At 40.9% G+C, this 23,732-nt stretch overlaps 1 protein-coding gene across 2 annotated transcripts in view; it reads left to right on the top strand.

The window, feature by feature from the left end:
• Positions 1 to 23,732, top strand: part of NTN4 (netrin 4) — a 120,519-nt gene that overhangs the window by 2,926 nt on the left and 93,861 nt on the right. For both annotated transcript variants that reach the window (XM_008004297.3, XM_008004298.3), the window contains exon 2: positions 434 to 963. In XM_008004297.3, coding sequence (XP_008002488.2) covers positions 434 to 963 — 530 coding nt within the window. The remainder of the gene's footprint in view (positions 1 to 433; positions 964 to 23,732) is intronic.

Raw genomic sequence — 23,732 nt, 5'->3', positions numbered from 1 at the left:
AAAACATTATAGTTTTTCTATAGTCATGACTTCAAAAACACATCAATGTATTTGAAATACAGAAAACATTTATAAGGCAAAGTACTTGAAAAGTTTTAGGCCAATAATCTTCACCCTGGTGGTTCTATTTTCCCTCCTCTTGTCCTCTGCCTAAAGTGTTTGTTTCTCTGATGTGAATTTTACATCTGAACATAAAAAGCAAACATGCACACACACACACACACACACACACACTCTCATACATGAATGCATTGTGAATGCAGAACAGTGTTCATACTCAGACATGAACATGGTGGAGCACGGCAGAATTTTCCATTTATTGAAAGTCTCAAGTACTTTTGGGGAGATCCTTGACTGTTGTCGATGGACTAGGTGGACAAAAGAGCTTTCCAGATGGGTTTGTCTTGCATCATGTGTGCTTTCCCTTTCTTAGGACTGAGTGGAGTAGCTGGAGCGAGTTCCCGCTGTGAAAAAGCCTGCAACCCTCGGATGGGAAATTTGGCTTTGGGGCGAAAACTCTGGGCAGACACCACCTGCGGTCAGAATGCTACCGAACTGTACTGCTTCTACAGTGAGAACACGGATCTGACTTGTCGGCAGCCCAAATGTGACAAGTGCAATGCTGCCCATCCTCACCTGGCTCACCTGCCATCTGCCATGGCAGACTCGTCCTTCCGGTTTCCTCGCACGTGGTGGCAGTCTGCGGAGGATGTGCACAGAGAAAAGATCCAGTTAGACCTGGAAGCTGAATTCTACTTCACTCACCTAATTATGGTGTTCAAGTCCCCCAGGCCGGCTGCCATGGTGCTGGACCGCTCCCAGGACTTTGGGAGAACATGGAAGCCTTATAAGTACTTCGCGACTAACTGCTCTGCTACATTTGGCCTGGAAGATGACGTTGTCAAGAAGGGAGCTATTTGTACTTCTAAATACTCCAGTCCTTTTCCATGCACTGGAGGAGAGGTAAGGGCACCTGTTTAACTCTACACTGTAAGTAAGATAGAAAAATGTTACCAGCCCACATTTTTTTTAAAGCATGAAGCTATACTTGTAGCAACATGAATGAAATTAGAATTTTTCATGAGCTTTATTTGTCATAAATTATTTCTCACCCTTACGTATGAATGTGTAGTCATTTTCAAGCAGATCACCCACTGGCTGGGTTTAAGTCAGTATTCTAAGATTCAAATTTTTCACATTATAAAAAAAGAGCAGACACAAATCATCACTCTAGAGGCTCCTCATTGCTTTAGTTCTCGGGACTACTTACCGTGCTTCTGAAGGGGGAAGAGTTACTGAGACCGTCTGTTCCTGGAGCCCACAGGGGTATCTTCCTGATACTGTTAATATAAATAGGAAGTCAATAAAAACAAAGCCAAGAAAGAAAAAAAAATCTGTTTGTCAGAAGGATACTTTTGTATGACAGTAGCAAACAAATGAAAGTAGTTTCTTTTAACATACAAAGGTTCTTCTGGGCTCACAGACACGTGAATTTCAGCTTAGGCCATCTTAAACTCATTCTGCAAAACAGCCTCCTTAGCTACTGATCCAATTTCTATGCGGAATGTTTTCTCTTTAATATTCCCTTCTCCTAAGGGAGAAACAGGTCTTTTTTGAGCTCTTCTTAACTTATGTGGCAGTACCTTGAAAGGCTGCCCCCAACCCTCAGGTGTATGAGAACAGAGAAAAGCAAATGAAAGCAGATTAAGAGAATATAATACTTCAATAAGTAGATGAAGAAACACCGATTCAGGGAAAAGAGAAGAGAGTATAATCATTCTAATTCTGGTCCATGTCATGAATATACAGACTAGATAAGTGGCTTTCAACTGGGGTGATTTTTGGTCCCTCTTCCCTGGGGACATTGGGACATTTGACAATATCTGGAGACATTTTTGCTAGGGGGAGGAACACCACTGGCATCTAGTTGGGGGATGCCAGGGATGATGCTCAACCTCAGACAATGCACAAAATAGCATTTCCCACCCCATCCCCAACCAAAAATTATCTAGCTCAAAATGTCAATGTACCGAGGTTGAGACAGCCTGGGCTAGGCATACATCCAATACATGGATCACCATGGCTACAGAAACTAGGATAAGCACTCTTCCAGCATCCTTTATATAACTATTCTCACACTTCCCAGGTAGTTGTGTATAATTAGCATGTATTGACCCCCTCAGGCACTGTATTCAATGCTACTAATTCTGCCTTTGGTGTGGTATGGGGAGGTGCTTGCCAGGGGCCTGATGAAAAGGTTGGTTTGGGACCTTCTTTCCCCACTTCCATAGATACATGAAGACTTTTGCCATTTTATTCGGCTGCTTCTTCTGTGTGCACCTTGAAGAGACCAGCAAGAATGGTGCTGCTGGCACCAGAACCAGTAGGACATGGTGCAAGCAGCACACCAACTGTTTTCCATTCTTCTTCATGGTCCTCAAAGTTGGCTGAACATTGTAAGCCCATTTGCAACCTGTCATGATGGACATTTTTAAAGATAACAGGACAGGAAAGAGACAGATAAGTTAGACTCATTGTTTTGTTATGTGGAGAACACTTTGTGCTGAAAACAAATGAATGGCTTGAACTCTCAAATTGCTTTGGAATTGATCCTCAGGCTCATATCGGCTCCTTACATCTCAGTGCTACTGGGCCTTGTGTATCTATGAAGTTGCAAAAATACAGTTTTAGTAACCAGATGGCAGGTATGTTCATTTAGCAAATATCACATTGAATTTATTGCAAATTTATTGCAACAGTCCAGCAATTATTTAGAGATGACTACAGTAATCTCTACTGGGCCCTGTGTATCTATGAAGTTGCAAAAATGCAGTTTGAGTAACCAGATGGCAGGTATGTTCATTTAGCAAATATCACATTGAATTTATTGCAAATTTATTGCAACAGTCCAGCAATTATTTAGAGATGACTACTGTAACTTTGGACTGACCTATATGGAAATACAATCTTGTCTTTTTTAAAAGCAAACTATTTATTGTCATTAATGTTTATATCAAATTCCAAGCAGATAGAGAGTAACATTTATGTAAGTTATTTCAATGTACAGATACCTTCTAAACTTAGTTCGTGTTTTTTAATTGTAGTTATTATTTTAGCAGACTTTTTTTTTTCTTTTTCGAGACTGAGTCTTGCTCTGTCACCCAGGCTGGAGTGCAGTGGCACAATCTCAGCTCACTGCAGCCTCCGCCTTCGGTGTTCAAGCGATTCTCCTGCCTCAACCTCCTGAGTAGCTGGGATTACAAGTGTACACTGCGACGCCCAGCTAATTTTTGTATTTTTAGTAGACATGGGGTTTCACCATATGGGCCAGGCTGGTCTTGAACTCCTGACCTAGTGATCCACCCTCCTCGGCCTGCCAAAGTGCTGGGATTACAGATGTAAGCCACTGCGCCCAGCCTCAGCAGACATATTTTAATGGTAAGAAAAGCATCAAATGTGACCTGGTTCCCTCTAGAGCCTTATTTGCAAGTGTAAAGTCTAAAGAAGTCATTATAGAATTTCTTCTCTACAGAGGATGGGTTTGGGAACTAATCTTTCTCTCCTGAGTTAAAGAATGGAAGAGTCTTTCTCTAACTCAAGGACCACAGGAAGCCTCCCCAGAAATGATGATTGCCTTCCTCTCCTCTGTCATGTTAGAATATAAATCAGTGCAGCGCTACAAATTTATTTTGCAGTTTCAACTCCATGTCACCAATTTCCATCTTTGAAAATTGTGTGCTCAGAAAAAGAAGCTAGTCAATCTAGTTTAAAAATAAGAAGTCTCAGATTTCACGTATGGCTTATTTGTAATATTATAGACCTATATTTTCCTCCATTCTATGTAAGACTTAAGACTTCTCTAGGTATTATCCTATTAATTAGGCTAGCATAAATATATGCCAGACTTAATTTGTTTCCAATGTTCAATCAGAAATACTGCTTTGGGTTTTGAGAGCCTGGAGCTTCAAGTCTAGAGTCAGATACCTCCATCAACAGAGTGAAAGGCACCAGTCATCCAAAAGAGGACTTAAAACATAGGCCCAAAAATTCACCCAGAAGAACACTTTTTAAATAGACATTAAACCTGCTATATAGGAACTTCCTAAACTGCCAGCTCTTTCAAAGAATAGGGTATGGCTATCCTAAAATGCGTCTCCTTCCTGGGAGATGAGATTGAGGCTTGAGTTTAAATGATTTGCTGTTAGTTATGTGACAGAACTAGGACCAAGTCACAATTCTTCTGACCTTAGGTCTAGTATTTGTTCCATCAAATCAAGTTCTCTCCCTCTATTAGTGACCCCCCAAGAACTACTGGCAGGGAATATCTTCTATCTCCCTACTCCCTCACTCCCTTAAAGCCATTTGCTGCTATTCATCTGGATATGACATGAAGGTAAAATGGAATTTGCCAAACAGTTTTCTCCTGAGTAGTAATGTCCTCTGAGATGGTAGTGGTATAATGAGAATAAAATATCCCATTGTTAACTTAGGCTGGGAAACACTGACTGGATTTAACAAATTGAAACATTTATAAATACATTAATATTCTCATTATGTACCCTGTGTCCCCAAATGGGGGATTTAGGATGTGACATTCCTGGACTTATTTGGCTATGAAACCCTTGTTATGCAGAATTCATTACTATCTTTCAGGACCCTAATGATCCACAGAGCACAGCGTGGGAAATGCTGGAGTGGAGGTTTAAGTGCTCCCAAAACCCTGGTGAAAGGCACAGACAGGCCTGGGGCCAGGCATCCTTGCATATCAATACTCTGTCCATTGGGAACTTAACCTCCTATGTAGTTGGAGCAGTCAATAATAATAAGCTTGAGGCTAAAAATGATGGGTTAATCAGGCTTTTTCAGGAAGGAAAAGAAGCACTCTCAGATTACCTCTGTATACAGAAAACACAAGGAAGTGGGGAGATGTAGCAAACCGTCTTAGATGCCACACAGTCAGGCCTCATGAGACCGGAATTGCGATGATCACTGTTAGGAAACAGCATCTGTTCCAGTGTGGCCCAAAAGCAACTCTGAAAGGATGTAGTTATTGTCTCCTTAGAAGTGAGCATGACTTGCTCCCTGCTTTATTAACTCTCTATTAAAAGAACTCTATTCAAAATTGGATAGCAACTAATCAAAGCCCACAGATTTTTAAAATTTTTCTCCAGGGCATTATGAAAATGTACCATTCAAAGGCAGGACTGTAAAGTCAGACAGCAGTACAGAGAAACCAAGAACAGAGGGAGTAGCTGGGTCTCAAAGTAATCGTTGAATAGAAAAGGATTATTGGGCTGGGCACAGTGGCTCACGCCTGTAATCCCAGCACTTTGGGAGGCAAGCAGATCACCTAAGGTTAGGGGTTCAAGACCAGCCTGGCCAACATGGTGAAACCCTGTCTCTACTAAAAATACAAAAAAAATTAGCCAGGTGTGGTGGCACACACCTGTAATCCCAGCTACTCAGGAAGCTGAGTCACGAGAATTGCTTGAACCTGGGAGGCGGAGGTTGCAGTGAGCCAAGATCATGCCCCTGCACCCAAGCCTGGGTGACAGAGTGAGACTCTGTCTCAAAAAAAAAAAAAAAAAGAAAAAAAAAGTAAAGGATTAGTAAAGAGGGTAAGACTTGTATCCGTTTTATTTACCTGTATGTCTCTAGCATTTAGCACATTGCTTGGATCACAGTAGGCAGTCAATACATCTGTAACTGAATGAATAAATGAGTGATATGACAAGCAGGGAGAAATGAATAAGCCCTGGGCCAGGGATGAGGATCAGAAACCTTGGTTAACGTGGAGAAGATGAGTTGGTAGTCACATGAGATTAGTTATGGTGTGGGAAGGGCAACCAATAGAGGATCTTAAATAATGTTTATTCACCCATTTATTCAAATAATTTTCAAGCTACTATGTGTCAGATCCCATTCCAGGTGGCATAGACATGGCAATGAACCAAACACATAAAAATCCCAGTACCCATGAACCTCAGATTCTAATGTGGGGATGGGGAGATAGAGAACAAATAGGTAAAATCTATGTTATGTTGGAGTGTGGTAAATACTAAGGAGACAAAACAAAACCGAGCAGGGGATGGGGAATGCTGGCAGGGGAAGGTCTGCTATTTTTCTGTTTTTAAAAATTGATTATTACTTTTATTCAATTAAAGCAGAAAAAAGAGAAATGGGGAACATAAACAAACGGAGAAATAGAAGTGACATGGTAAGATGAGAGAGTCAAGCTTAACAATTTTATTTCCAACTTTTAAGTGCAGGGGTACATGTGCAGGATGTGCAGGTTTGTTACGCAGGTAAACGTGTGCCATAGCGATTTGCTGCACAGATCATCCCATTGCACAGGATTGGTACTAAGTCCAGCACCATTAGTTATTCTTCCTGATGCTCGCCCTCCTCCCACCCAGGTTTTCTATCTTTAAAACAGATTGAAGGATTTGTGTCTGATAGAAAGGACAGTGACAAGGACCATGAGTTCCTGGCAAGTTTTCATGGGTGAACAAAACCTATAATTAAGGGTCACATTTCTTTCACCTGGTAGGTATGGGAGAATGATGTTGGATATTAATTAACCCAACATTCATTGGTAAAAACCCCTTTTGCTAGTGTTCCTTAGAATGAGAGCATTTGAAAAGGAGTCTAAATGTTGTTAATGGAAAAGAATATTACTCATGAGTAATCTGCAGCCTGAAGATAGTTGAAGTGACTTGTCTTCAATTACTCAGCTGAAATCTGTGTTTCCTGACTTCTATCAGTGCTATTTCCACTATACTAAGTTGAAATGCCTTTGTGCCAAGTCAAGTAGCGTGAAAGATACAAAAACTACATACATTCCTTTCCTTCACACTCCTTACAACCTACTGGGTGAGAGAGTAAACATGATAATTTATGGACTGATTCATTAAATGATATGAGATAGTGCATGCTTAATCCCCCAAATACTTTGTGTAGATAATATGCCTTTCAAGATCCAAGTATTCATTTGTCTCCAGGCCATGGAAAGGGCTGTGTTTCAATATCTTGTGATAAAGTCAGTATGGCATAAGTGTGCAGAAAATGATAAATTACTTAATCATGGTTTTGTGGGCATTTACATTTATGATATGTTAAGCAATATTTTTTGTTGTTGTTGTTGTTTTTGAGATGGAATCTCCCTCTGTCGCCCAGGCTGGAGTGCAGTGGCGCGATCTCGGCTCACTGCAAGCTCCGCCTCCTGGGTTTACGCCGTTCTCCTGCCTCAGCCTCCCGAGTAGCTGGGACTACAGGCGCCGCCACCGCGCTCGGCTAATTTTTTGTATTTTTAGTAGAGATGGGGTTTCACCGTGTTAGCCAGGATGGCCTCTATCTCCTGACCTTGTGACCCGCCCGCCCCGGCCTCTCAAAGTGCTGGGATTACAGGCATGAGCCACCGCGCCCGGCCAATATTTGGAATTTCATAAAAGATAAAACAAAGTCGTATATGAGTAGGAATGCTTTCTAAGAACAACTGTTCGGTTAACTACTTGTTGTCTTCAATTGGTGAAATCTGTTCATGCCTATTTCCGCAGTAGCAATAGTCACAAGTCATGATGGCTGCTAATAGCTGTTGAAGCCTTCCCACCTGCCAGGTACTCCCAGTGCACTGCGTCCCTTATTCTCACAAGAAGCTCCTTAGTTAAGCACCAATATTAACTCTCTTTTACAGACAAAGAAACTGAAACCCAGTGAATTGAAATAACGCAGAGTCAAATAATAGCTGTAATTATTGAGCTAACCTATTCCAGAGCTGGGATGATTAGTTTGCCTTGAAGTTATTTATATGATTAGGCTTTATTATAACTCCAAATTTTTTTTTTTTAAAAAAGAGAAAAACTAAAACTAAATTTCTCTGGTAATCAGTAGGTATTGTATACAACATATAGTTTAACTGATAATTTGTAATATGGTGGTATACACTTTGCATAATAAAGTTACTGCTTTTACGTTAGATAGAAGAAGTATCTATAACAAATGAAGACTCTGCACTTAGTGTTATCCAAGATCATTTAAAATAAGCTGTATGGGAATGAACATCACAGTTCTTCAGTACCACTTAGCATACTTTGTTGTTTGATCGGTTTGGTTTTTGCAGGGAGGGGAAGTACTTTTTCTCTAGTTAGTACCTACTTTAAGTAGTATTTCTAATGAAGTCATCTAATGTATTAATGTTTCGCCTTGCATCATATTTTAAATGTAAGGTGCTAAATAAAGTAAATAAGTAAAATATGTAGAATGTTACATAGTGATAAGTGCAAAGGAAAAAAAAATAAAGCAGAGATGGGTGCTGGTGGGGAGAAGGGGCTTATGTTGAGATGGGGCTCCCAGAGAAAGCCTCATTGAGACTTTCGAATAAGGACCCAAAGGAAAGTAGAGGTGAGTTGTGGACATACATAGAGAAGAGCAAAGGCCTTGAGGAAGTCTGCCTGGCACCTTCCAGTCTTCCAGGAGGTTGGTACCAAAGCTCAGGGGTCCAGGTGCAGCGTAGTAGATGAGATCAGAGTGATGGGGAAGTGTGGGCATGTGGGCCCTCAAAAAGAGGTGCCCAGGATGACCCAAACTTATGCCTAGATCAATTCAATCCTGTTCATTATTTTTAGCATTCCCTCAAAGGAGCCCCAATTTGAACCATATGTTATTCTGGGCTTACTTATAAAGTCATTTGTTTTTAGTCTGGGTGATATTAGAAGCCATTGGAGGCTGGGCGCGGTGGCTCATGCCTATGATCCTAGCACTTTGGGAGGCCGAGGCTGGTGAATCACCTGAGGTCTGGAGTTCGAGACCAGCCTGACCAACATGGTGAAACCCTGTCTCTACTACAAATACAAAAATTAGCCGGGCATGGTGGCGGGAGCCTGAAATTCCAGCTACTAGGGAAGCGGAGGCATGAGAATCACATGAACCCCAGAGGGCGGAGGTTGCAGTGAGCCGAGATCATGCCACTTTACTCCAGCCTGGGCAAACGAGTGAAACTCCATCTCCAAAAAAAAAACAATAATTTAAAAAAAAAAGCCATTGGTGATTTTGAGATTTTAAGTGGTGGGGTGATATTATCTATTTTTAGTAGGATTACTCTGGCTTGTGTGTTAAGAAAAGACCAAAGAGGGAAGGAGGGTGAGGGAAGAGGCAGGGGGACCATTTAGAATCCTATTGCAATAATTCAGGCTTGACTCAATGGTGCATGGGACAGAGGGCAGAGGTAGAAATGGTGAAAAGTGGTTGAATTCTGGATCTATTTTGTTGATAGAACCAACAGCATTTGCTGACAGGTTGGATGTAGAATGTAAGAGAAAGAAGTAAGTATGTTTTTAGTTTGAGCACCTGGAAGAATGCAGTGGTCATTTACTGAGATGGAGAAGACTTGCCGGGGATCAGATCTGGAGGGGAAGACCAGGAACTCATTTTCAGACATGTTAAGTATGAGTTGCCTTTTAGACATCCACATGGAGATACTTAGGAGGCCACTGGAGTTTAGAGTTCAGAAAAGTGGGCTGGACCAAATATATGTGTGAGATTTAAAGCTATGAAGCTGGATGAGATTGCCAAGGGAGTGAGTATGGATTGAAAAAAGAGAAAGTTCTTGTATTTTTAGTAGAGACAGGGTTTCACTATGTTGGCCAGGCTGGTCTTGAACTCCTGACCTCAGGTGATCCGCCCGCCTCAGCCTCCCAAAGTGCAAAGAAATTAGCTGGGCAAGGTGGTGGGCGCCTGTAATCCCAGCTACTCAGGAGGCTAAGGCAGAAGATTCACTTGAACCCAGGAGGCAGAAGTTGCAGTGAGCCAAGATCATGCCACTGCACTCAAGCCTGAGCTGCAGAGTGAGACTTCACCTCAAAAAAAAAAAAAAAAAAAAAAAAAAAAAAAAAAGAGAGAAAGTTCTAAGAACTGAGCCAAAGGGAGGATTAAACTTAGTCCATTAATGCTGCCATTATTGAAAACACTTTTGCAGCTAATCTTGGGTGGACACGGTGACTCATGCCTATAATCCTACCACTTTGGGAGGCTTAAGTGGGTGGATTGCTTGAGTCCAGGAGTTCGAGACCAGCCTGTGTAACATGGCGAAACCCCCTCTCTACAAAAATTAGCTGGATGTGGTGGCACACACCTGTAGTCCCAGCTACTTGGGAGGCTGAGGTGGGAGGATCACTGAGCCTAGAGAGGCTGAAGCTGCAGTGAACCATGATCACACCACTGCACTCCAGTCTGGGCAACAGAGTGAAACCCTGTCTCAAAAAAAAGAAAGAAAACAGATCTCACTAATTTATGGGTCCAACTTTTGTTCAGTTAAGCAACAACATGAATTGATTTATGTTGGGTTACCATAGTCAGAATGGTGGGTGCAAACTCTAAAATGACAGGTGAGAGAGAAGTTGGGAACAGCAATTTCAAATTTTCAAAACATGACCTAAAACAAGCAGGGAGAAGGCAAAGTACTAACCGGATAACAAATGTTGATGGAAAAGGGAGAGGGAGCAATAGTTGGAATGCTATATTGAAGGAGGAAGAGAACTTTGAAAATACTGTGCTGAAAGAGAAATGTTGATTTTAGAGACCTTCAGATTTTGAGGGCCTCATATTCCGTTCATGTTGAAATTATCTAACTTTTCACCCTTTTTTGACTCTCAAAAATTCAGCAATCGGAGTAATTTTTTGGAATGCCCCTGGACTATCACAGTATTGGAAACAAAGTTAAAATATAGCATTGTACATATTTTTCTGCTTAATGTTATGAAATTTGATTTACAGAATTTGATGGAGAGCGTCTACCTTGACAATCCCATTTAAGTAAAAGGGTTTATACTTTCACAATTTCAATTTCTGTGCAGAATTTTAAAAAAAATTAATCTTCTAATTAGTATTGAATATATTAATGTTTAATTGTTCTGTTAAGGAGAGCAAGGGAAAACCAACGTTCAGAGATCATCGTAGAATACAACAGTTTCAGTGCTGGGCAGTTTGCATACACTCAGTTTATCTCTAAGAAGCAAATTCTCTTCCTGGATGCTTCATCTTGCTAATGAGCAAACAAAAACAGAACAACACCCTTCTTTCTATGTCGTATTTCTCTTCTCTTCCTCCCCTTCTTGCCACTGGCAGAGGAGCAGAAGTCTTCCCAGGCCTCCACTATGTTTGCTGATATTACTTTACACTTCATAATCCCGGTTCCTAAAACAAAAATAATTATGAAAAATATTCACGTGCTTTCTACATGGCATCATGTTCATTTGTGCTGACACTGTCTTCTGGCTGCTACTGAAAAAGGCTTCTCTGTTTTAAAGTTGAATTGAAGAGAGAAGATGTGATCACCCTCTTACACTGTTTAATCTATGTCAAGAACTTTTGTTTCTTTTTGTTTCAGCCAATCTGGCCCTTCTGAGGCCCTTGAGGTTTTCCACCAGTTTCTTTTGTAACAGACGCCTACACTTCTCCCATACTCTGTGTCCCAATAAATAGCCGCTGATCCCACCACCACCCCCAAATAAAAAGTAAAGGTAAATGGAGGTTACATCAAACTGGTGCTGCATCAGCAGAGCCTGGCACCTCACTCTCCAGGAGCCCTCATCGTTGCCCTCCATCCTAACACATCCAAATGGGTGCAAAACTCTTCCTTTTGTAACCATAGCTCCCTCTCTGATGATCAGGAAAGCTCAGAAGAATGTAAGCCCACTGGGACACCCTCTCTGAGGAGGGGAGTGTGCTGAGAAAGTGTAGTTTACAGAAACCAAAACCAGGTGATTGGCAGCCCCTACATCCCACCTTTCTTACTCATTCCCGTTTGTCACTTCTGGCCATTTTTCTTTCTGATTTTCACTTCTGTTAAAGCAAATTAAATATGGCCTGAGAAGGACTCTGTACTTCTATATCTGAGCCGTTGTGGACAAACTGTAACCTAATTTAATAGGTAAACAAGATTGAAAACTGGCCGAGAGTGGTGACTCATGCCTGTAATCCCAGCACTTTGGGAGGCTGAGGCAGGTGGATTACCTGCCTGGCCAACGTGGTGAAACCCCGTCTCTACTAAAAAGACAAAAATTAGCTGAGTGTGGTGGTGCATGCTTATAATCCCAGCTACTCGGGGGGCTGAGGCAGAAGAATCTCTTGAACTCAGGAGACGGAGGTTGCAGTGAGTGGAGATTGCACCATTGCACTCCAGCCTGGGTGACAAGAGTGAAACTCCATCTCAGAAAAAAAAAAAAAAAAAGATTGAAACCCTAATTTAGGAGTATGCACCTGTAACAACAGCTGAGTCTTGGTCAATCCCAGCGTCCATACTTCAACCATTCATACGCTGCCGAATGTTCAAATGGTGTTCAAGTAAGGCAAAGGCCAACCTGTACCAATCGAGTTCTTCTGTACCTCACTTCCAGTTTCTGAACATCATTTATTTTTTGTTTGTTTGTTTGTTTTGTCTATAAATCTTCTTCCACCACTGGCTGCAGTGGCATCTCTTTGAATCTGCGGTGATTCTGGGGACTGCCCAATTCGCAAGTCATTCATTGCTCAATTAAACTCCTTTAAATTGAATTTGGCTGAAGTTTTTCTTTTAAGACTCCAAGTTATGTCCCAGTAGACTACTTATTTTGTCTCTGCTCTGGCTTCTATTTGTCTGTAAAAATGGACCTGATACTTAGCTTGCCCCCACGATTTTCTCTCTGGAATCTTCTATCAGTTCTCTCAATTCCACTGCCCCCTCATCCTTCCATCGCATCCCAATCCTAGCTCAATCTCACTGTTCATCTTCTTGCTCCTTCAGCTAGAGAACTGAACTGTACTGGAGAAAATAACAACACAATCATACTGAGAGATGCCTTTATGTTTTCCAGTCTTAAGTTTGCCCTAAAACTTCCCTGGAAGTCCTTCTTCCCTTCCACTCTCTTTCTTCCCTGCAGAGACTCTTTCAAAGCTTCTCTCTTCTCCCTGACCTCTCTGCAAACCCGCTGCTCACTCTCAGCTAAAGAGCTTGCCTCCTGCTTTACAGAGAAAATAGATGTATACGTGGCATTGCTGTCTAACCCGGCGAAGCCCGTCAAAGCAAAAAGCTGAGAGTTTCTCTCAATTCCTTTCTCTCCTTCAGCCAGCTTCGATCATCCACCAGGTCCTATCCCATTCTGCCACTTGGGTCTCTCTTTAGTGGGTATGCCTCTCTCCATCCCTGTAGCTACTGTCTTAGAGGAAACCACCCTTATTTTTCTTCTGCGTAATTGCAGCATTCTCCTGAATGTTCTGCTCTGTCTCGCTTGCTCCCCAATTTATTCTCTATACTGCATTCTCAAGGATATTTTAAAAATACAAAATGTTACTTCCTTGCTTAAAACCCTTCAGTGACTCCCCAGTTGCATTATCATGAAGTCCACATTCTTGAATGCGGCTGGCTAGGCCCTGTCTGAGTGCCCCCCTGGCCTCCTGTCTCATCCCTGCCTCCTGAGCTGTAGCCTCTAGCTGGATCCGTTGAACTGCTTGGATCACTCTCAGGGGCCATGTTCTTTCTTCCTCCCTGACCCTCCTTGGCTTGGTGGGGGAGGGCTCTTCTTTGCTGATCCCCTCCCCCTAGTCCTGCCTCTCATTCATTTAAGTTAATTAAGTCACTCAAATATTTTAGGGTAGATGGAGAAATACTAGATCATTCCCACTCATCCTTAAGGAATTTGCTTAAACTTCACCTTGCACCAAGATTCTGGGTTAGGTGCAGTGTACACATGCATCACATGTGTGCACCCACAGCACCCTACATTCACCTCTGTCATAGCACTTATCACATTCTTTAGCGAGCTCCCTAAGGTAGCCCAGACCACACTTGGAGAAACACTGCCTTAGCATCTCACGTGCTGCCTGACATATTCAATAGATACTGGTCAAGTAAACTAACTCTTGCACTATTGTTATTGTTACTGATGACAACTTTGTATTGCTTCATATGGTTTAAAGCACGTTTATGGCAGAATAAGGGATGTGCAGACACACTAAACAGTGTGTTGGAGAGATAAATTGCTAAGTGTCTCATAAGTTAGCCATTTAGGATGACAGATTCTTGGGCAGGCAGTTGGTCAGTGTGATTTCTCAACAAGGACGATGTCATGGGTTCCATCCCTCTGCAAATCCAAACCACAGGCTCTATTCCCAGTCTGCAAAGGCCTAGCACAAAGGGCCCCTGTTTAGATGGAAAAATACAGATCTATCACCACCTCTTGGAAAACAGTGCAAGGTGCATCTGAAGGTTCACTTGGGGGGTTTGTTTAGTTTTTTCATCAATATGGGAAATGATTGGGAAGGGTGCCTCATGCTCCCGGCTGGGCTCTTTGTCACAATGCTGAGTTGGTTGCAAGGGGAGTTGTTTTGTGGTTCTGAAAGCAACTGCCTTGTGACACTATGGACAAGCTTGTGCAGCTATTTGGCTCACTGGGATAAATGGCCAAGCTTGTTACTTTCTCTCCGTAAGCACTGCTAAGCTACATTCAATTCACCTGCATTTTTGGAGCTGGGAGGAGAAACTAGTTGCGGGAGAAAACTTTCTTCAGTGAGAGAGGTTTAAATATTATTTTCCATGCCAAAACAAACAAAGTACACTTTTTTTGTGAGAAATTTTTGAGCCATGCCTCTTCCCTATTACCTGCACCTCATTATAGTATATTCCTGTCTTTAAGGAGTTCACAGTCTGATTGGGATTTTTAAATTGCTGTCTCTTAAAGGACGGGTAATAATTGAAAGGTAGAGCAGGGAGTTCCATGGAAAAGTGCACCTGTGTAAGGAAAGCCAATCCTGAGAGTGGTTGGAGAGAGTGGTGTGGTGGGGGGTGGGGAAGAAAGGGAGATGGAGGAAGATGAGGTCTGCCCTGGGTGCTCCATGGGAAGCAGTTTGGACTCAATCACGTGGGTAGTGGAGATCCATCAACAGTTCTTCTGAGTAGAGATAACATAATCAGAACTGTTTAAGAAAGAAAACTCAGGGGACAGTGTGAAAGGTTCTTGAGTAAAATGTATGAGATTAAACTTAACAGTGATAAATATAAATTCCTTTTTACAAAAATCAGCTGTACTATACCAGCGAGGTGTGACTTATCAGCCATTCATGTGAAAAAGAACTGAAGGTTTTAGTTGGCTGTGATCAACGTGAGTCAATAGTATACCATGACTGCCAAAAAAGCGAATGCAATCTTAGGCTACATTCGTGGAAGAATAATGCTCCAAACAAAAGAAGAGAAGAGTCCTTCTGTCTTCCCATCTAGGCAAGCACAGCTAGAATATTATGCTCAGGTCAAGATATTCCTATTTAGAGAAAGCTGAGCAGAACTGGTGAGATCAATGAGAAACCTCGTTATATAATGAACAATTAACTTGGGATATTTCGCCTATGAGAGAGGATTTATGGATGTTCAGGAATTGCTAGCATTCTTTAGATGTTTGAAGAGGGATTAAATGGGCTCTGATGCTTTCAAAAGGCAAGAGTATGACCAAGTAACTTTCTAAAAAACTCGATGTATCCAAAGACCAAATGAATTCCCTTCAGTTTCTCATCCCATGAAATGTTTCCGCAAAGGCTGAATGATCTACAGTGAGAAACGGTACAGAGAGGATTTATGTCCAGATTCAGAGGCTTAGGTCAAGACCTTTGAATGTTCCATTTAACTCTGAATATAGATTATGACTTAAGAAAATATTTTACATCCAACAACTCCAATAGAAGAGGGCTTGTGTTGGACACTGCTTAGCAAGATCACTGAGTCTTCCAGCTAGCTACGCAGGAGCCCATAACTTTGGTGAAACTCTTTTAGGGAAATCTTATTTCTTGCTACCGTAAGAGGAGCACCCTTTTTAGCCACTGAACATAAGGATGTCACTTAACTACCAAAGAAAAGGAAGGCAGAGGAAAAAGGAAAAGAGTCCCTAAGTCTTTCGAGTCTCTGCTTTGTATTAATGGATGACATTTATCTATATTGATAATGATACCAGACACAATATGGCAGTCTGCATGTAGGAGTTGGGCTCTAGTTTGTCACCAGGCTCTGGTGGTGCCAGCTTTTAAGTGGGTTCTCCACTTCTGCTATTATCTGTCTAGTTCCATCTCTCTCATTGCACACTCAAATCTCAAAAATGCCCTGAAAGCCTGTCTCTGTATTTTAGGGGCCTTGGATTCTTCCTTTGTAAGTTGGATCAATGTGAGAAAGAATAAGATAAGGCATATATAAACATGTTTTATAAATGGCTAAGTACTATATAAGTGCTATTATCAATAATCATAATTATATTACATTATTAGTGAAGTAAATTTTTGGGGCCAGTTCATCCTGTCATTCGGCAAATATGTGGGTGCCTCTATGTGTCCAGCACCTTCCCAGGCTCTGAGGATATGGTAGTAAACAAAATAGACACAAAATGCCTTCTAAAGCCCAGACAACTGACCTACAAATACATCTTTAGAGCATAACCCAGTTGTAAGTTAGGGACTTCCTGTACTAACTTTGGTCAACTGTCAAAGTCTCCAAGAGCGTTGAGGGTCTATGTATTTACTTAGCACATTTGGACAGACATTGAGTTAGAGGACAACATCAGTCTTGGCATTTAGTAGTAGACAAAGTGAACACAAGAATTGTATCTTTTCATTAAAGCAGTAGCCCAGTCATCTACCTAGACAGGCAATAATAGAGTGGGAGTTAGGTTTAGATAAAAGTGAACAAATTAGAGGTACAAAGAACAATTCATGTCTCTTCATTCCATATTTAGTTTGACATATTTATTGAGACTTTACAAATTCTTTTTAAACTGTGTTATGAATGTCAAGTACAAGATAAGGAACTATGTTTTAAAAGATATTTTTAGACAGTAATGTTATGGTAAAATACAAGTATGAGCTTAAAGTAAAATGTCTTATCAAAACTGAAAGAAATGTATCCACCTACATCTGGTTGGTATTTCAGACTCATGAAGGAATTTCCAAGTGATTCTGTTAAGAGGCTGCTCTACAGTGAGTGAGTGAACAAGTTAGATTTCTAGCCCTCCTCTGGCTTCCCTTTCGGGACTTGCCTTTATTCTTTTATTAGGGATAGACACTCCTCATGATTTATATGACAGGTTAATATGCTTTAAAAAAACCTCTCTTAAGGTCCTGTTCAAGTTAGGGAGTTATAACATGTGTAAAAGATTCTCAATTTGAAGTACTGCAATCAGAACTCTCACACACACTGGTTTTCCAAGAACTTTATAAAACATGCACCAGGCACAGGTAGAAAGTGACAGCCGGGAGTACAGTGATGTATTATTTCTGCTGCTGTTTTAGTTCTTTATTTTGGCGGGGCCAGGGGACGGAATCTCGCTCTGTCACCTATGCTGGAGTGCAGTGGTGCAATCTCAGCTCACTGCAACCTCCACCTCCTGGGTTCAAGCGATTCTCCTGCCTCAGCCTCCTGAGTAGCTGGGATTACAGGCACCTGATGTCACACACAGCTAATTTTTGTATTTTTAGTAGAGACGGGTTTTCGCCATGTTGGCCAGGCTGGTCTCAAACCCCTGACCTCAGGTGATCCGCTGGCCTCGGCCTCCCAAAGTGCTGGCATCACAGGCGTGAGCTACCACGCCCAGCCAGCTCTCCTTCTTTAAAAACCCACTTAATAAAGCAGTTAGCTACTTCTAGATGCTCTGGCAGGTGCTGTGAGTGTAGCCAAGGGTGTCTGTTACCTATAGAGCTGACTCCAATTGCTGTCATCCTCAAAGGCCATTTTAATCTCCTGCTCAGTTTCCAGTCAGCCTCCGGTGTCACTTCAGCTGCTTAAGGGACAGTTACATGTTTTACTGCTGTGGCTCTCCACAACCCCACCCCTCTGTAACCTCAGCTTTGACTACTAGTCGGTCTGTCAGTTTCACTGGCATGTAACCAGAAATATTATTTTCTTATGAACTAAATGATGCAATGACAGATGTTATAGAAATGTGCAGGTCACATCAAAACACTCTAATTCAGATGTGGAAGTGACTCCTCCCCTTTCTCACCTCCCAAAATAATGACATTGGAACTTCAGTCTTGCATTCTGGTTTTACCATGATTAGAAGTGGGTGCTCAAGAGGCTATGTAAATAATAAGTCTCATAAAAACATATTTTTCTCTCTCATGTTACCGTCTCCACTCAGTCAGCTTCATTTCTTCCCCAACAGCTGTGTTGCAAGTACTCTAGGTCTTTTAAAATCTGAATATTACATTATGGAAAAATCTTTGAAATTTATGTGGATCAAAAAAATAAAATTGGAAAAAGAAAGGTTCAGAAATAGAGGTTAGAATTCACCTGACATCATGGAAGGGAAAATGTCTAGGAAACACCATCATTAGTAACATGTGCTTAGAAGTTACAGAGAGGTCATTTGCTACTTAGCAAGAGTGGTAAATGGTGTAGAAACTATGTGATATGAGACATTATAGATAATTTACCCGAAGAATGGAAGTTAAGTCATTGACTGCCCTTAAACCTTTGAAGGACCTTCATATTGAAGATAAAATAGACTTGTTTTTTTGTGTGTGTGTTTGTTTTTTGTTTGTTTTGTTTTGAGATGGAGTTTCACCCTTGTTGCCCAGGCTAGAGTGCAATGGCATGATCTCGGCTCACTGCAACCTCCGCCTCCTGGGTTCAAACGATTCTCCTGCCTCAGCCTCCCGAGTAGCTGGGATTACAGGTGCTCACCACCATGACCGGCTAACTTTTTTTTTTTTTTTTTGTATTTTTGGTAGAGACAGGATTTCACCATGGCCAGGCTGGTCTTGAACTCCTGACCTCAGGTGATCTGCCCACCTTGGCCTTCCAGAGTGCTGGGATTATAGGCTTGAGCCACCAAGCCTGGCCAAAATAGACATTTTGTATAGCTCCAAGGCCAGTATTAGGAGTTACAGGGAACAGATTCTAGCTTAACACAGAAGAACTTTTTGATCATTAGACTTTTCTAAACCTGAAACATGCTGCCTGATGAGGCTGTAGGAGCTAGTAGAGAATGAATGGGTATCAGCCGTTATAGAGGAACTTCTTGCATTGAGAAATTTCAGTTAAATGACCTCATGTTCTCTTCTGATTATTAAAAATATTTTAAGCTGTTTCTAATACCACTTTTGATAGAGATCAATTTTCAAGAATTAGGGGACAATTGGAATCTTATGCATTATTAATTTATCCATTTTTGTATCCAGAGTCTGAATGCCTGATACAAAGCATTTCCTCAATAAGTAAAGTTTGAACCAATAAACAAGTATTTCTTTATGAAAAGGCTTAAGGTCACAGAAACTTAGGATTTTTATCTTATTTAATTATGGCTTTGTCATTATTTAAAAATAAAAATGACACTGATGATGAGAGACACAGTCAGAATTTATATGAGCCACATTTGCAATTGATTCATGTTAGAAATGCCTTTTCTTATCTAAATGTATAAGAAAGAAACAGTTTTAGAAGCCGAAATGAGCGTTAGATTGTTTGCCAATTTCTCTTTCGAGCCCAGAATTTCTACTGTGAGCTTTCTTGCTCTGTAAACCCAATGCTTATATATCCTGAAAAACTCTGTACTTTCAGCTCTCCTATATAAATCTCTACTCCATGAGCAAAAGGAGACAGACAATTTCACAGCATTTACTGTTTTCTGTCTCTATATGAATCATATGAATTAGACTCACCTGTCTTTCAGTTAAACTGATCATACTTCAGTGCATATAGGACAAATTAGAGAGAAAAATAACTGCTTTTTACTTTTAAAGCCAATTGCTGGTCTTTATTTCTGCAAGTCTTTTCTTCTAACTCAGCCTTTAGTTCTCTTTCTTAATTCAACTCTTGCAACTAATCCTCATACTTCAAACTGAAACTTAATGGGAAAAGATACATGAGATTCATCTAGACTGAGAAAACCTTTCATGATGGTGATCAATACTTATCCTCAAGGTCTCCTACAAGTGAAGGACAAAGTGGCCCTATGCTGCCTAGTACTAGAGTAACAGCAAATATTTGTCTGTGGCTAAGGGCAAGTTGGAGGTCCCTTTGAAGTCTGTTTGGTAGCCAGGATCTCTCCACCAGGGTAACAGGGTTTAAAACTTGAAATTTTTTTAAACCTTAATCAGCACATTGGGGTTGCTCCTGATAAAGGCTCTTGAATGAAAAAAAATGGAAAGTACATTCTAGTCTAAGTTTGCATTTTGGAAATCCCCAGTAGGCACACACATGTTCAACAAGAAACTCAATTAGTTTTAACATCAAGCTAATTGCCAACTATGGTGGTTTTCTGTGGCACCCAGTCAGGGAACGTGTTTAACATATATAATATGAATAATGGATATGTATATATATACATTTTTATAAGGAAGATTAATTAAGGGGATAAACAGGAGGTAATAAAATAACTTTAATGACTTAAACATGAAAAAATGGCTAAAAGGTTTTGCCACCATGGATAAGTTCACTAGCATTTGTTCTCATTACAGTTGAAGAGTTGTCTTACTCTTTTTTTTTTTTTGAGAGGAGTCTCGCTCTGTCCCCCAGGTTGGAGTGCAGTGGCGCCATCTCGGCTCACTGCAAGCTCCGCCTCCCGGGTTCACACCATTCTCCTGCCACAGCCTCCCGAGCAGCTGGGACTACAGGCGCCCGCCACCGCGCCTGGCTAATTTTTTGTATTTTTAGTAGAGACAGGGTTTCACCGTGGTCTCGATCTCCTGACCTTGTGATCTGCCTGCCTTGGCCTCCCAAAGTGCTGGGATTACAGGCGTGAGCCGCCACGCCCAGCCGAAGAGTTGTCTCACTCTTAAAAAGGGGGATAAAAGAAAAAAGCTATGTGTTAATAGAAATGTAGATATAATTAGGTAGACTTAAAGAATTATTCTGGATGCTCACAACTAAGTGTTCATAGTTTATCGTTTTTCTAGTGTGACTACGTTTTTTAGGTAAATTAGACAACATAGGTGACTCTTCCAATGTCTTGTAATGCACTTTACTTATAAGAATATCTCTTTTGGGCCGGGCGCAGTGGTTCATACCTGTAATCCCAGCACTTTGGGAGGCCGAGGTGGGTAGATCACTTCGGATCAGGAGTTCCAGACCAGCCTGGCCAACATGGTAAAACCCCATCTCTACTAAAAATACAAAAAATTAGCCGGGCGTGGTGACAAGTGCCTATAATCCCAGCTACTCTGGAGGCTGAAGTGGGAGAATCACTGGAACCCTGGAGGTGGAGGTTGCAGTGAGCCGAGATCGCGCCACTGTACTCCATCCAGCCTGAGAGACAGAGTGAGACTCTATCTCAAAAAAAAAAAAAAAAAAAAAAAAAGAATATCTCATTTGTCCTGCCTCGGGAAAATTCACTTTTACTATGCACAGAATTTTACATTCTGCATTAAAATACCTCGATATTACAGTTAATTGACTGAAGCATGGAAGAGTATGCATAGCTTTGTTCTGATCCTATTGAATGACAGCAGGACCAAAATGAAAGTCTAGAAACTTTTAACCCAAGAAGTGAAATATCTACCCAGAGCTGTTGTAATTTTCATTTACTTCAGGGGGAAAAAAAGGATATCTGCAACACTATAGTTTCTGCTATTTAGATGCTGTGCATACCTCCTAATACAACAAATTATATAGGAAGCGATTCTTGCAACTTTCATTTGCTTAAAGGAAAATCAATCTCAAGTAGAATCCTCTCCCCTTTAAGGAAGAAAGGGGGGTGGAGTAAAGAAGGAATAAGAAAGATAGAATAACTACATTTTAGTGTTCAAACTAATCTCCTTAAAATCAGATTGATTTTTCCTTTCGTCTCAGTCCTGACACTCCAAAAGTCCCAACCTCTTAAAACTTATCAGTTTGAAATGAGATTTCTGCTTCTGCTCATGAGGGATTAACTGCTACAGGAATGACTGCCCGCCTCTTCTTTCCGCACGACAAACACACAGCTTAAAGGAGAAAACAAACAAACAGACAAAAAAAGATGATACAATGTTTTCAGACATTGGCAACAGGCAGCACAAGACTGTACTCTGAGAAAGAAGAAACAAACATAACAATCCCTACAATTGCCCCAATTGCTGACGGGACATTTCCAAGCCACCACACAGGAAGGAGAACCAGAGTCCAGTGGACCCACTAAGTTGAAGAGAGAGAGATGAGTCCTCAAGGAGGCCAGGGCAGCTGGAATTTGTTGGGTAGAATACTGGGGAGGAGCAAGTTACATAAGAGAAGTCCAGAGGTCTGTACACAAAGGTCTCCTTAAGTTTTTGGCTAAATACTAAGCTGCATATATGTGAGGTAAACTCTAAAAGAGTGAATAAAGAACTGTCAGAAAGTAGTAGTTGAATCATTCTTAGTATTCCTCTAAGGCTGCGAATAGTTCACTTTCTCACTGTCTGGACTGGAAAGACCTCATAATTCACAGGCATCTGGTAGAGCCCTCAGAAAACTTTTGTAATTGGGTTAAATTAGCACTAAAATAAAGGCAAAACTGGATTCACCCTAAAAAAAATTTACAGCAATCTTCAAAAAGCTGAACGTGATCTCAAATAAATTAACTGCGTGTCAAAACAAAGTCTAACCCTTTTTAGAGAAATAAATCAAAATCCATCAAGCAACAATATAAAATTCACAATGTCTAATGTTTAATAAAAAATTACAAGGCATGAAAGTATGACTCCCAACCAGAAGAAAAATTGATGAATAAAAACATCCAGAAATGACACAGCTGGTAGAATTAGCAAACCAGGACATTAGATCATCTACTACAAATATACTCCATATGTTCAAGAACATGAACATGTGGAAGAGAGAAATGGAAGATATTTTTTAAAGATGTAAGTGAAACTTCTAAAGATGAAAAATGCAATATGTGAAATAAAAAAATATACTACAAGGGGCTGGGTGCAGTGACTCACATGTGTAATCCCAGAACTTTGGGAGGCTGAGGCAGGTGGATCACTTGAGGTCAGGAGTTCTAGACCAGCCTGGCCAACATGGTGAAACCTCGTCTCTACTAAAATACACAAAAATTAGCCAGGTGTGGTGGCAGGTGCCTGTAATCCCAGCTACTCAGGAGGCTGAGGCAGGAGAATTGCTTGAACCCAGGAGGCAGAGGTTGCAGTGAGCTGAGACAGAGCAAGACCCCATCTCAAAATAAATAAATAAATAAATAAATAAAAAATAAAAATTACCAGGGACTGACAGTAGATTAGATAGTGCAGAGGAAAAGTTTGGTGAACTTGAAGGCATAACAATAGAAACTATAAATTAATGAATCACAGAGAGAAAAGAGGATTAAGTAAAAAGAGCACAGTGAACTGTGGGACAATATTAAGTGGTCTAACATTCGAGTAATTGGAGTTTAAAAGAAGAAGCTGAGGACAAAAAACATCTTTGTAGGAGTAACAGGAAAAAAATTTCCAAACTTGGTGAAAGTTATAAATCCACAGATCTAGGAAGCTCAATAAACCCCAAGTAAAAAATAAAACAAACTGTAAAGAAAAGCACATCAAACAAAGTTACCACGCTGATTCAATGAAGAAAGGTTTATCTTCACAGTGCTGGATTAATTAGACATTCATATGTGAAGGGACAGAAAAAAGAACCTCAACGCTTAGTTCAACTGTAGAGAAAAAATAACTCAATATGGACTACAGACCTAAATGTTTAAGAGCTGAAATCTATACAACTTCTAGGAAAAAAATATTTATGACCTTGAGTTTAGGCAAAAATTTCTTAGATGGGACGCAAA

The sequence above is a fragment of the Chlorocebus sabaeus genome, chromosome 11 (genome assembly GCF_047675955.1).
Source record: "Chlorocebus sabaeus isolate Y175 chromosome 11, mChlSab1.0.hap1, whole genome shotgun sequence".
Lineage (NCBI taxonomy): Eukaryota > Metazoa > Chordata > Mammalia > Primates > Cercopithecidae > Chlorocebus > Chlorocebus sabaeus.
This window is presented reverse-complemented; position numbering and strand designations above follow the sequence as displayed.